Source organism: Antechinus flavipes, chromosome 1 (genome assembly GCF_016432865.1).
Source record: "Antechinus flavipes isolate AdamAnt ecotype Samford, QLD, Australia chromosome 1, AdamAnt_v2, whole genome shotgun sequence".
Lineage (NCBI taxonomy): Eukaryota > Metazoa > Chordata > Mammalia > Dasyuromorphia > Dasyuridae > Antechinus > Antechinus flavipes.
The window spans coordinates 61,895,627-61,910,053 of record NC_067398.1 but is presented as its reverse complement, the minus strand read 5'-3'; the positions used below and the strand labels follow the sequence as shown (position 1 = coordinate 61,910,053).

At 41.2% G+C, this 14,427-nt stretch overlaps 1 protein-coding gene across 2 annotated transcripts in view; it reads left to right on the top strand.

Moving 5' to 3' along the window:
• The window catches only part of PHF2 (PHD finger protein 2), a 193,458-nt gene that overhangs the window by 107,571 nt on the left and 71,460 nt on the right, over positions 1–14,427 (top strand). For both annotated transcript variants that reach the window (XM_051983873.1, XM_051983882.1), the window contains exon 2: positions 5,511–5,596. In XM_051983873.1, the coding sequence (XP_051839833.1) occupies positions 5,511–5,596 (86 nt within the window). The remainder of the gene's footprint in view (positions 1–5,510; positions 5,597–14,427) is intronic.

Below are 14,427 nucleotides of genomic sequence, written 5' to 3'. Positions count from 1 at the left end.
CTAATGTAGTAATGGTGATTGACAGAGAATGTGTAACGTGTTCCTCTAATAATTTGTTATTTCTTACAAGAAAAGAAGGAAGTATTTTTATTTTCAGTCTGTTTATATTAAATAAGTGAGGCTGGGGGTTTACTCCTAAGGTGGTTGCATTTCAGTGTTGATTGCAGTCACTATATCTATTGTTCTCGGCTCTAAATTTGTACCACTTTCCTATTTTATTTGAATTCTTCATATTAATCATGCTTTATGGTGGAGTAATATTCCATTACATTTATATATATATATATTTATTTGCATCATTTATTTGCATATCAATCCTCCCCCACCCAAACAAACAAATGTTCTTAAAAACATTTTGTTAAATAGCTTTTTATTTTAGCCACTGACCTTTTTAGGGTTTAGACCTCATAGTAAATCTCTGAATCTAAGGGTCATAAGAGATCTGGAACTTTTTGAGTATAGTTCCACATTATTTTTCACAGCAATTAGGCCAATTCACAGTTCTTCCAACAGAGAATTAGTATTCCTGTCTTTCCATGACTTCTTCAGCATTGATTATTTACATCTTTCTTCATTTTTTCCAATTTGATGAGTGGGAAGAGAAACTTCAGAGTTGCTTTGATTTTATTTTTCTTGTGGTTATTGATGGCTTTCTTTCTTTCTTTTTTCTTTTTTTTTTTTGAAAACTCTTTGTGTCCCTTAACTACTCATCTATTGGGGAATGACCCTTAGCCTTAAAATTTAAGGCAATTCTCTATACATTTTGACTTTTTATCAGAGGAACTTGATGTAAAGATTTTTTCCTCAAACTCCATAACTTCTTATTTGGTTGTATCAGTTTTATTTGTTCAAAAGCTTTTAAATTTTATATAATTGAAAATGCCTATTTTGTCTTTTTTCTCCCTTGGTATGGATTTTATAAATCTTGTATCTCTTGATCTGAATCTCTTAAATATTATGAATTTTTCCTCTAATTTTAGCTGTGCAAGGGATAACTTTCATTTTTACTTTCAAGTTTTTATTTTTTTAAGTAATGTGACCCTTTAGTTTTAATAAAGATAACTTATTCACTTGGAATTGACTATGATATATGATATAAACTACTTCTCTAAACATATTTTCTCTTCAAATTACTTTCCATCTTCCCTAATATGTCTTGCTGTAAAAGGAACCCTTTCTCCGGTATTGTAACCTTAGGTTTAACAAACGGTGCTTTGACTCTGTATCTTTCTTTCTCCTCCTTTTAAATAGTTTTCCCAGCACTGAATGGTCCAAAGCTGAGAGGCAATGGGTATCACTGATCTTTTTTAACCTCGCTGGCAGAAGAAATGGAGGAAGGGAAGGGAATAATCATTTATTAAATGCCTACTATGTTCCTGGCACTGTGATGAGCTAACTTTATCTCATTTGATCCTCACAACAACCCTTTGCAGTAGCTGCTGTTATGATTCTCATTTTTCAGTGAAGGAAACTGAGGTAGAGATAAAGTGACTTGTTCAGGAAATATCCAAGACCAAATTTTAATTCAGATCTTCCTGATTTCTGGTCCAGTGCTCCATCCACCATGTTTGCTGAATTTACTTGATGTAGGTAACAGCCGAGTCTTGAAGGAAGCAAGGGATTCTGGGAGGTGAGGATGAGTTAGAACATCCCAGACCAAAGGAACAGTCTACAAAAGTGTGGAAATAAGAGATGAAATGTAATGTCCAGGATGACAAGGGGGCCCACTTTGTCTGTACAACAGATATGCAAAGGTAGACAGAGATAGATTGCGGGTGGCTTTCCATGTTAAACATTGAAGTCTTTTTTCCCCCTTTTGAGAATAGAAGGAGCCACTGACATTTCTTCTGCTTTAGGAAGATTATTTTGGCAGCTGTGTGGATGATGAGGACTGATGGGGATAGCAATTAGAAGACTCCTGCAATACCTGATCGAAAATGATGAAGGCCTGCAATAGGGGATAGTTGGGTGAGCAGAGGGACGAGATGAGTGAGGGAAACTGCTTGTGGGTAGAACTGACCTAAGTTGTCAGTGGATTGACTGTGCCAGTAAAAATACAGGGAACGGTTGAGGATGAATCTGAGGTTGTGAATTTTGGAAGGATTGTGTTGTCTTCAGCAGAAATAGAATAGCTTGATGAAATAGGTTGGCTTGGAGCTGCTTTCAGCTCAGATTGTATCTTCATTTTTGTCTTTTCTTCCAACTCGGGATTTGTTTGAGCTTTTGCTGTCATCAGTCTATGGTGACCTGACTCTACCAGTAGCTATCCTGAAATTACTTCCACACAATGAAATTATAGACTTGAGCTCAAAGGGTTGTTAGAAGCCATGTATCCCAGTATCCCCTCATTTATAAATGTGAAAACTGAGGCCAGGGGAAAGTTAAAGAAAAAAGTCACACAAATATTCTAATTTGCGGAAGGATCTTGAAGTCCCAGGTCATCCCAGTTCTAAATCTCATACAATCTCCTGCACAGTTTAATTCTTTCTTTATGTCATCTAGTGCTGACTTCCTCCACAATCTTCCCACTTTATTTTTGAAGAGAGCATTTAAATTGTGTAAGTGTAAGGTTTGTGAGTCGTCTACAAGCTTTTGGTTGCTTTCATTTCTTAACTCCCATATTTTCCATTGTTTTTGCCATCTTCCTGCACTCAGGTTGGCGATGAAGCGGCTGAGAATGAAGGCATATGTTGATTTTGTTTGGAGGATTTGTCCAGTTCTTAAGACTTTTTCTACTACATCTCCAGCAATAAGTATCGGTGCATAAACTGCAATTATCTTTACATTGTCAGTTTGCCACCAGTCCTCCTGAGCACTGCAAGGAGACAGGATCGAGGATTTTGTCCAGTGATGTTTCTTGGTATTAGGCTCACGATGAAGCCCACTCTGCTGAGCTTTGATTCACCCCTTCCAGGAAGACCTGTGAACTGCCTTTTTCTTTCTTTATATCCTCTGGTTTCATTTATAATGAAAATGTCAGCATGGATGTGGTTTAATTCCTCCAGCAGCGCGTCAGTTTGTTGGTTGTTGAACAAAGCCTGCACATTTGGAGCACCAGCATTTAGATGGGCTTTTGTGGATTCCCAAAGAGCTCGTGATTTTCAGCACATTCTGCTCCCTTTCTGTTGTTCCTCTCCCGTTGCCGTGGGAAGGGACCGAGAACCCATTTGGTATTTTTGTTCCTTTTGGGGGTGGTCGTGACAAAAAAACAATCGTCACTTGGTGAGCATCTCTCAGGTGATCAGCCTCTCTGCGCTTCTCTGTGTTTGTCCTTGGACAACAGGCTGGGCTGTACTTTCCGGTCAGCAAACATTTATTAAGCACTCACTACGTGCCGAACATTGGTCATAGAAAGAAAGGCAGTGATGTGGTTCCAACCCCCAAGGACCTCACGTTGCAATGGGAAACAATGTGCAAATAACTATATAGGGAGGGCATAAATGGAAGGCAATTGGAGGGCCCGGGGGGTGTTGTGGTGCAGGAAGGGGGCAAGAAGATTGCAGAAGATTGGATTGAGCTGAAGAAACCAGGAAATGGAGGTAGAAATGGAGGCAACCACTGAGAAGGCATGGATTTGGGAGCTAGAATGTCTTTGTGAGGAACCGCAAGGAGGCTGATCCAGTGGAGCAGAAGAGAGGCGAGGGTCAGAAGAGAATGACAGGAAGGGAACGGATTGTGAGGGGATTTAAATGTCAGATCGAGGGCTTTATGTTTGATCCTGCAGGTGATAGGAAGCCACTGGTGTTTATTGAATATGGGGGTGCTATGGCCAGACTCTTCTGGAAAATGACTCATCTGAATCCAGATTACAATGGAGAGAAAGTTGAGTCTGGGAGACCAGCTACTACTACGCCAGTTGTCCCTGGAGTGAGGTGGTGACGGCCAGTACATGGCCCGTATATATTCTCCTCGGGTGTGTGTGTGTGTGTGTGTGTAAATATTGCATTCTAGAGTTGGAGCTAGTAGAGTGATTTGGGGTACTATAAATGGATTGGCAGTTTCTTCATGTTCCTTCTCTGCTCTGAAAGCCTGAGGTACCTAGGGAAGGGGCAGTGTGTGTTGGGTATCATCACCTTCCACCCCCCATTATTGCTTTACCACCATATGCATGTCCTGGGAGCAATAGCTCCAAGAGTGATACAGGACCAGAGGCTCACAGTTGGGTTTTGAAGATATAACCTTCTTGGAGCTGGGGATGCTCTGAAAACACCTCTTCCTTCTTTCTGTTCTCTTCTGACTTTCTCTTCTTACCCCGGACTCCCTTTTGCCTACTCCGTGGTCCAACTGGATCAGCCTCCTTGCAGTCTCTGACAGAGGCATTCTCCTCCCAAATTCGTGCCCTCTCAGTCGCTGCCCCCGTTTCTGGATGCTTTCTCTTTCTAGCACCATTTCCCAGCTTCCGTAGTCTCCTTCAGCTCAATTCCAGTTTTCGGCAACACGCCTTGCCCCATTCCTGTACCGCCCCACCACCCAGCGCCTCTAAGATTGCCTTCCATTTGTGCTCTCTATGTCACATATATAGTTATTTGCATCCTATTTCCCCGTTTGAATGTGATTTCCTGGGGATTAGGGACCACATTTTTGCCTTCCTGTTTTCTCCCTCCTCACCCGGGGATTCACATATGGGACCAAAGGAGGGAATGCAGTTACTTGGGATATTTGGACTCTCTTACTGACCCTATGTCCTCTCTCCTGTCTTCTCCTGGGATGGGTAATTCAGGTCCCCCATCATGTCTGGTGGGAGGGGCCCACTACAGAGAGACACAGAGAAACAGAGGCAGAGGCAGAGGGAGACAGAAAGAGGGATGGAGGGAGGGGGAAAATAAGGAGGGAGGGAGGGAGAGAGAGAGAGAGAGAGAGAGAGAGAGAAAGAAGAGAGAGACAGAGACAGAGAGAGAGACGAGAGAGAGAGAAGAGAGAGAAAGACAGAGAGAGATAGAGAAAGAGAGAGAGAGAGAGAAGAGAGAGAGAGAGAGAAGAGAGAGAGAGAGAGAGAAAGGAGAGAGAGAGAAAGGAGAGACAGAGACAGAGAGAGAGACGAGAGAGAGAGACGAGAGAGAGAGAGAGAGAGAGAAGAGAGAGAGAGAGGAGAGAGAGAGAGAGACAGAGAGAGAGAGAGAGAGAGAGAGAGAGAGAGAGAGAAGAGAGAGAGAGAGAGAGAGAGAGAGAGAGAGAGAGAGAGAGAGAGAGAGAGAGAGAGAGAGGAGAGAGAGAATGATTTAATCATAGATCTACATTGGAAACATCCTCAAAAATTTTTCCCTTTTACAGAGCTGTCCCAGGGATGGGTCAAGGACTAATCCAAGATCACAGATGGGAAGGGTCAGAGGTAGAAGTTGAATCCAGGTCCTGTGAGGCCGGAGTCTGTGCTCCCCGCATGCACCTGCTTCCTTTTCATACCTGTGAGGCCAGGTCACCTGACCGAGGGGCAGCCCTCCTTCCCTTCTCCTTGCCCACCTTGTCCATGTCCAGGGCTGGGGGTGATCACGTTCTGTTTTTCTCTGTTCCAGCTGTGTCGGTGTGGAAGAGGAGGAGGCCCCAGATATCGACATATACCATTGTCCAAACTGTGAGAAAACTCACGGAAAGTCTACCTGTAAGTATCTCTGCCTTTGGGAATCGGTCCGTCCGGAGCGGATTGTTTCTTTGCCCTCCCCCGCCCCGTGTCCTGTTGTTTCAGAGGGTTATGGTGGGTCTAGGGGTGCTTCTCTCCTAGGGGCCAGTGAGATTAATCTGCTTGTTCAGGGCCACATGTGTCAGAGCTGGGGCTTCTTAACTCCGAGGCCATCTCTGCCTCAGCTGTACTGCTGTATGCAGTAGTGTGTAGCATGCACATGTTGTATGTAGTAGTATGTAGCATGCTGTGTGTATCAGCATGTAGTATGTCACGTGCAGTGCGCAACATGCTGCAAACAGTAGCATGTAACATGTATGTAGACACATGTTGTATGTAAGTAGTGTGTGGTATGCTGTATGTAGTAGCATGTAGCATGCTATATGCAGTGTGCTGTATACAGTAGTAAGTCACATGCTACATGTAGTAGCATGCTGTGTGTCGTATGTGGCAGGTAGTGAGCTGTATGTTGTATGTCATGTGCTGTATGTGTAGTATGTAGTGTGCTGCATGTAGCATGTCATGTGCTGTATGTAGTAGTATGTAGCATGCTGTATGTAGTATGTCATGTGCTGTATGTAGTAGTACGTAGCGTGATGTATGTAGTATGTCATGTGCTGTATGTGTAGTATGTAGTGTGCTGCATGTAGTATATAGTGTGCTGTGTGTAGTGGGTAGTGTGCTGTATGTAGTATGTCATGTGCTGTATGTGTAGTATGTAGTGTGCTGCATGTAGTATATAGTGTGCTGTGTGTAGTGGGTAGTGTGCTGTATGTAGTATGTCATGTGCTGTATGTGTAGTATGTAGTGTGCTGCATGTAGTATATAGTGTGCTGTGTGTAGTGGGTAGTGTGCTGTATGTAGTATGTCATGTGCTGTATGTGTAGTATGTAGTGTGCTGCATGTAGTATATAGTGTGCTGTATGTAGTATGGAGTAGTGTGTAGTGTGCTGTATGTGGTAGTATGTAGCATGCGGTATGTAGTGTGCTGTGTGTAATATGTATTGTGCTGCATGTAGCATGTAGTATGCTATATGTAGTAGTATGTAGTGTGCTGCATGTAGTATGTAGTATGCTGTATGTAGTAGTATGTAGTGTGTTGCATGTAGTATGTAGTGTGCTGTATGTAGTATGCAGTGTGCTGTGTGTAGTGTGTAGTGTGCATGTAGTATGTAGTGAGCTGTATGTAGTATGGAGTAGTGTGTAGTGTGCTGTATGACTTTAGCCCTATTGCTCCTGTGCTCGCAAACATGTGGTGTGGCCCGCTCCCCTCCCTCCCTCCCCGGTACACTTTTTGCTTCTGCTTTGTCCATTTTCTCCACCGTCTGGCTCCGGGTTCATCCACAGGGCTGAAGGCTTTCCCACCTGTTCGATGGTTTGCTCTTTAATTTTCTGGGCTGACACGTAAACTCTGGGAAGCTTCAGACTTTCCAACGGGTAGAAGTTCTTTGGATTCTTTAATTACCTTAATACCCTGACCCCCTAGTTTGAGCTTTTAAGAGAGTGGAATGTTTCTGCTTTGGGTGAACTAATTAACAGATTGTTTTCATTATGCTTTTAAGTAGATGAAGCAGGCAAAGACTGTTGCCCATGGTTTGAAAGGGGCCATTTTCCAGACGCTCATTAGTGCTTATCCAGAGAGTTCAACGTGCTGGTTGATTTTAAAAGATACGGGGACACAACAAAACTTAATAACCCCCCTTTGAAGAATCGGAGCCCGGGCTGCGGTCTGACAATTTTTTCATATCTTTGAGGTGACTCAAAGCCCTTCCAGGCCAGCCTACGGAGCAGGTGGCTGGCTGCCTGAGGCTTAACTGCTGCCTGTGAGAGCAGCTCGGGCGGAAAATCTGGGCGGGGTGGCTGGGGACATCCGGAATTAGGAGCTGCAGGAGACAGATTTGGGAATACAGAAGAAAGTGGGCATTTTTATTTGTTTGTGTGTTTTTTAAAAACCTGCTGAGGGGCTTAAATACATAGAAAGGCACAAGCCTGTTTTTCCCCCCTCACATTTTGGCATGTATAGGTCAGGGTGAACATTAGATGGGGGCATGTGGGGTTACAAACTGTGCAGTCTCTGGTCTTTGAGGTAAGGGACCTGGATTTCATTCCTGGCTTTATCATTGATTAGCTTGAGCAAATCTTTTTTTCTTTCAGGGCCTCAGTTTCCCCAATGAAAACGAGGCATTATTATACAATGAAAAAACATTGTAGTCGAGGACTAAGGCTCAAATCCTTCTGCTGGAAACCTGGGCGGCTGTATAGCTCCCTGCCTTTACTTCCCCATTTTTAGAATGGTTGGGCTAAATGGCTCCTGAGGGCGTTTGCCACTCAGAATGTGTGATGCTATCAGTAGTGGTTTCCAAGGACTCTGTCACAGCTCATAGAGACTGTGATTCAGAGATTCTTCCCTCTCCAGTGTTTCTACCAAAGACGGAGAAGGACCATCTCCCTGACCCTGAGAGGGACTTCTTCCAGCCAAACCCATGGACCGTGACAGCCTTGTGGCTGATTCACGTCCTTTAGACTCTTGGGGTCAGCAGGACAGGGGAAAAAGAAAACTTGATTTGGATTCAGAAGGCATCGGTTCAGAGGAGAATCATTTTAGAATGGTTAGGACTAGGTGATCCTGAAAGTTGCATCCGACAATAGAGCACTGTGCATCTACAAATCCTTATTCTATAAGATCTGATTCTTAATAATGAACTGCCCTATTGAGTCATTCCTTTCCATTTGTTCAATTCTATTTTTTTTCTTTTTCACTTTTTCCCTTTTTGATCTGATTTTTCTTGTGCAGCATGATAAATGTAGAAATATGTATAGGAGAACTGCACATTAAAAAACAAACAAACCACATATTGGATTACTTGCTCTCTAGAGGAGAGGGTGGAAGAAAGGGAGTTAGGAAAATTTGGAAAACAAGGTTTTGCAAAGGCAATTGTTGAAAATTATCTTTTCATATATTTTAAAAATAAAAAGCTATTATTAAAAAAAATGAACTGCCTTTCTGGCTAAGTAGGAATAGAAGTAATTCACCATGCTATGAGCTGATTATTGGCTGTTTATAATAATAATTAGCAGTTAGATAGCGCTTTAAGATTTGAAAAGCACTTTACAAATATCATCTCATTTGATCCTTATAATAGCTCTGGGAAGGTAGATGCTCTCATTATCTACATTTTATAATTGCAGAAACTGAAGCAAACCCGTTCAATAACTTTGCCCAAGGTCACTTAGCCAGTAAGTGTCTGAAGCTATATTTGAACTCTGATCTTCCTAACTACAAACAAGCCCAGTGCTTCATCCACTGTACCACTAGCATCTCTTTGCATACTCAGCAGCAATGGGGATATGTGCTACCATCCTTGTTAGAGCAGAGAAGGGACGTTGTTAGCCCAGCCCCTGAGCCACTTTGCTCCCTTTTGAAGTTCTGCTGAGAACAGAGTGCCTGCTTGTCTTGCTTTCTACCTTTAGGTTTTGTTGACATCATTTACCTTGATACTCAGGTTATCCTGATGCCTTTTCACCAAGACTCATGCTTCTGAAACCTTGGGGACTCTAGAACATTAATTTCCAGATCATAATTTTTTAATAATTTAGTTTTTACAATATGTCCCTTTAAAAAAGGGAAAAATAATATAGGATATTATGGGAAGATTGAAGGCTTTAAAGCTGGAGGTAATATACTGGATCCTGCATAAGTTGCATAATCTTATTTGCCTCAGTTTCCTCATCTATACAATGAATTTGAGAAGGAAATGGCAAATCATTTTCTGCCAAGAAAACACCAAAGGGTGGACATAGTTGAAACAACCAAACAATGATTATATACTGGAACCTGCTCTATTAACTATCATTCATGTAATAATTTCAGGTTTGCAAAGTACTTTATGTTATTTGAATCATTTGATAACTCTGTGAGGTTATTACTGTCATTCTCATTTTACACAAGGGATAACTGAGGCTCTGAGAAGTAATGGGATCTAAGCTTCTCAAAAAACAAGATTTGGACTCAAATCTCTTTCTGAGTCCCTCACTGCAGTTCACTGTGCTAGCCTATGTACTAGCATCCCTCACATTCCATTCTGTTTAATAAATATTTCTCAAGTACCTCTAAGGAGCAGGATGAGAGATCCAGAGTTTAAACAGAGCACAGCCCTGCCCTCAGGGAGTTTATTGTCTATTAGTGGAACTAGGGAGTGGGAAGGAGCATCCCCAGCATTGGCCAGTGTTGACTGTCTTCAAAATTGTGTTGTCACTATCACAGATTTCGGTCTCTGCTTTTTCATTTACCTTAAGTTCTTCAAAGAGATTCAAACCTAAGAGAAGGGAAATGGAGCTCAGGTCTTTGAAATGGTTGTTTCCACCTGTCTATCCTACCAGTCTTGGAGGGGAAGCCCTTCCCTGAATAGACCCTTCTTGAGCACCAGGGATAGCAGATCTTCTCATTCAATATTCTTGTTTTACAGATGATGAAATTGAGACCCCGGAGGTCATATAGGTAATAAATGCCAGAGTCATTGCAGAAGAGCGAGGTGATGCTGTGGATAGAGCTCAGGACCTTAAGTCAGGAAGACCTGAGTTCAAATCCATCTTCAGACACCTAATTAGCTGTATCACCCTGGGCAAGTCATTTATCCTCCTCCTGCCTCAGTGTCTTCATCTGTAAAAAAGAGATCATAACAACACTCGCCTCCCATAGTTCTTGTAAGGATCAAATGAGGTCATATTTGTAAAAAAACCCTTAGCACAGTACCAATACACAGTAGATGCACCCTAATTCTAGCCCCACCTTCTGAAAGGATTCAGACGATAGAATTTAAAAAATTTAGCCAGCCTCTTCGGTGCATTAAAAATGTAATTTTAATTGCTTTACACAATCTTTTCAGGAATGTATCCCTTTGGAGTAAGGAGGGTTGATTCAGGTACCCACAGATCCAGGTTGTAGGCAGCCTTCCCAGCAAAACCCTTAGAATAGTATTAGGGCAAGACTCCAGCAGGCATTTTTTTCCAGCTGTCCCAGCCAGAACAAGCTTGTGCTCCATTTCCTGTGTCCTGGGCTCTGCAGGAACTGGAGATGCTGTTCTGCATCGTTTGTTAATCAGCTATTATTCAAACATGTGTTTGCACAAGTCAAGTTATCAAACAGTATCAATTGTGTATGAAAATGAATAGGTGCAGCTCCAGAGCTCATCGTTTGTAGCCAAGATTTAATTGCAAGGTTAGTGAAGAGAGGCCCACACTGATTGCTTTAGTTATGCAATGTGTGTGGATTTCTAAAATATACTTTTGGCTCGTGTCTTCTCTGATGTATGTTTCCCAGATGCTTAATGAAAAAGGCGTTTTCCACTTTCTTACTCTTTATTACAAAAACAAAACAAAGCAAAAAAACTTTCTCTCTGTGGCTTAGTATTGAATTCCACGCACCTTTTTCTTGGGATGTGAAATCCAGGATCCCTTTGCTTTGTCCCAAATCTGCAAAGGCTTCTCCTTGTCGCTAACAGTAGACTGGAACACCCTCTGAAGTCTTAGCCTATGGAAACTAAAGGAAATTTATATTTTCCCTTCGGGTGAATTTTAAATCAAGTTGATTTACATCAATTTAAATTACTAGCCAGGGAGACCGATTATAAATAGTGTCTTCCTGCTGTGAAGGAACCAAGAACTCATCAAATCCTTAGTTCCCCTTCGTCTGTCTATGAGATGGACCTCTGTGAAATGGACAGCTCTTCCTTCGGAACGCCTACATAGGAAGCCATGTTGGCGATAACCTTAATATAGCACCTCTGAGCTGGAGAGATCTTAGCGGGCCAACTAGCACATCCCCCGCTCAGTGGGGAAATGCTTTCTAACATCCCCAACAGGTGGCCCACCAGCTTCTGCTTGGACCCTTCCAGGGATGGGCTGGCTCCAAGGCAGTTTTTTTCTCCCCATAACTCAGATGTAGCTTCCATTTTTAGAAAGTCGACATGATACGTTTTGAAGTTGTGATTTATTTTGATGTTTTATGCCTTCTTCAGATTACTGAGCCATGATAGGGTTATTATGTTTAACCAAGCTGATAGAAGTAGATACTTGTCAGTCAGTTCTCAATTCCCAACTGTTCAAATCTTTGATCTCTGAGACAGAGGAAGGGAATAGGGGAGGACAGGGAGAAATTTTTGCTGGGTTATATAGTGAGAATATATATCACAACAAGAGAAAGTCAATTTTTTTTTAAAGTAAAGCAATATGCTTATCTTTTGATTACAGGGAATATATATATATATATATATATATATACATACACACATACACTGATTTTTAGGGAAAATCTTGTATTTTCCCTTAAATATGAAATGAGTTTGTAAAAGCAAAAATTGGACTTTGAAAGCCAGATTGATATCTGAGTTAAAAAAAATGTTGTGTTGTGTTAACTCAGAGGTTACCTTCTTCTGGTTCATTCAAAGACTACAAAAATAGTTTCCTGCCTTTTTTAGTTCCAAATGATTTGTTATTTTAGGATATTGAAATTGTCCAGAGAGAACATTTTCTAGCTACGTATATAGATGACGCTATGTCTGTTAGGGACCAGATCACTATTTCAATAGCCTCTGATGAATCCAAGTGCTTAAAAGAGCAACTAAACTGATGGGTTATTTCCTCTTACATCAACAAATTATCCCTTCCCTCTCCCTCTCCTCCTCTCCCTTCCCCTCTTATCTCCTCTTTTCTCCTTGTACCTGAATCAGAGCCAGCTCTTCTTTGATATTGGTAGTTAAGGCCAATCATATTGATTAGTATGAATATTCCAAGAAATGAGCTGGAAATGATGTATGTCTCATTGTGATTCTCTTAATAACAGTGATGTAAAAAAAAGACCTCTTCTTTCTCTTCTCTTCCCAGTTCCTAATATTACCCCTATCTGCAGCCACAGCTGCACCATCTGCTCACTTTTATATACTACTCTATGCTTTACAAAGCACTTTTTTCACATAATCTTCTGATTAGATTAGGTAGTAAAGGTTTTCTGTCCTCATTTATGAGATTCTTAAGCAAACCAGAAAAAATATCTTTCTTAAGAATCATGTAGATATAGTCTGGATACCCACTTCTGAAGAGGAGGACCTTCAAGTGACTGCCATTAAAAGTCAACAAGGAAAGGTGGCTGAGGAGAAGAAAGGAGAGCTATGATGGCTGAATCCATCTCTCCTTGGGCTATAACTTGCCTGAATTGTGCCTAAATATATATACACTCTTCCCTTCCACTTTCTTCTTTTTCCTAGACCTGCAATTGACAGACTTTGAACCAGCCCTGTTTTAGTTTCTAGATGCAGAGTGGCAAAGGTTGACATCAGGAAGATAGCAAATGATGGCGAGAATGCTGGCTTTTTAGTTAGAGGACCTGAGTTCAAGCTCTTGGGACTCTTCCACCTCAGGATTCACTGTACTGAAATTTGTCTTCTCCAAAGTCACAGTGACCTCCTGGCCATCTATTCATTGTATATTTTCTCCTCTCCTCCTTTCTCAAATACTTTGTACTCTCAATTCCTTTCTTTATTAAATTCTTCCTTCTCTTGACTTCTGTCATTAAGCTCTCTTTCTTGGTTTGCTACCTCTTTTTCATTCAGTGTTCTACTCTCATAACATCCAGTCTCTTTTTCTCTGCTTTTGTCCAGAACGTACTGTCTCTGCTTAGAATGTACTCTTTCCTCACTTCTGCCTCTTAGAATCTCTAACTTCCATTCCTAACTCAAATATTATCTCCCACAGGAGATCTTTCTTGATCCCCTCCTCCCCAGCTGAAAAAGTGAATCTCTTCTAAGCTTCCATTCTTTCTCTCTCATATTTCTTAATATTTTTGAATCTCTTTACCTGGATGTCCTACTATCATTTGAAGGTCAGCACATTCAAATCTTCAAAATCCCCAATTCATTTAATGATATCTTTATTCTTATTAAGACTCAGGATCATCATCTTGGAGTCCTCTGTCCTGTGCCCTTTTCTTGATCTCTAGTGACCTCTTAGAAACCTCATCAATTTGCATTAGTTCAGTTATTATCTATATAGGTGAGTCCCAAATGTAGTCTCTCTTTTGCTTTCCTCTTGGGTCACCAAATGCCAGTTGGACATTTACAACTTGATAGCCTGTGGCCATGTCAAAAGTCAACCTCCTAGGTTATCTTATACCTGTTTTGTGTAATTAATATATATATATATATATATATATATATATATATATATCTATATCTATATCTATATATATATATATCTATATATATCTATGCATGTTGTCTGCCCCATTAGAAGTTAGCATCTTGAGGACAAATGTTTCACCATTGTCTCATATTATTTTAGACCATTAATGTATCAACAAGCATTTATTAAATATCTAGTATGTATCAGACCCTAAAATAATATGATATATCTCTCTTGATGGCCCTGCGCCACCATCATTCTGGTCACTTATTTTCTTTTTCTTGAGCCCTCTTTTCATTTCTCTATCTCCATCGATCCTTTTGGAGATTTCATCAATTTCTATAAAGATAACTCCCAAATCTATATCTTAAGCTCTGAATTTTTCTCTGGTGCAGTAGTCCCACATCACCCACTGCTTGAGCATCCACACACATGTGGATCTTTTGTAGATTCAACATGTCTGAAAGACTTCTCTCTTCCACCACCTGTCCCGACTATCCAACCCAAACCTTTTCTATAACTGCCTGTTTCTGTTGAAAGCAAAATACCCATTCTAGTCAATCAGATTCACAAAATCAGAATCATCCTTTATTCTTCACTCCCCACCCCATCCCCAACAATCCAGTTAGTTATCAAGT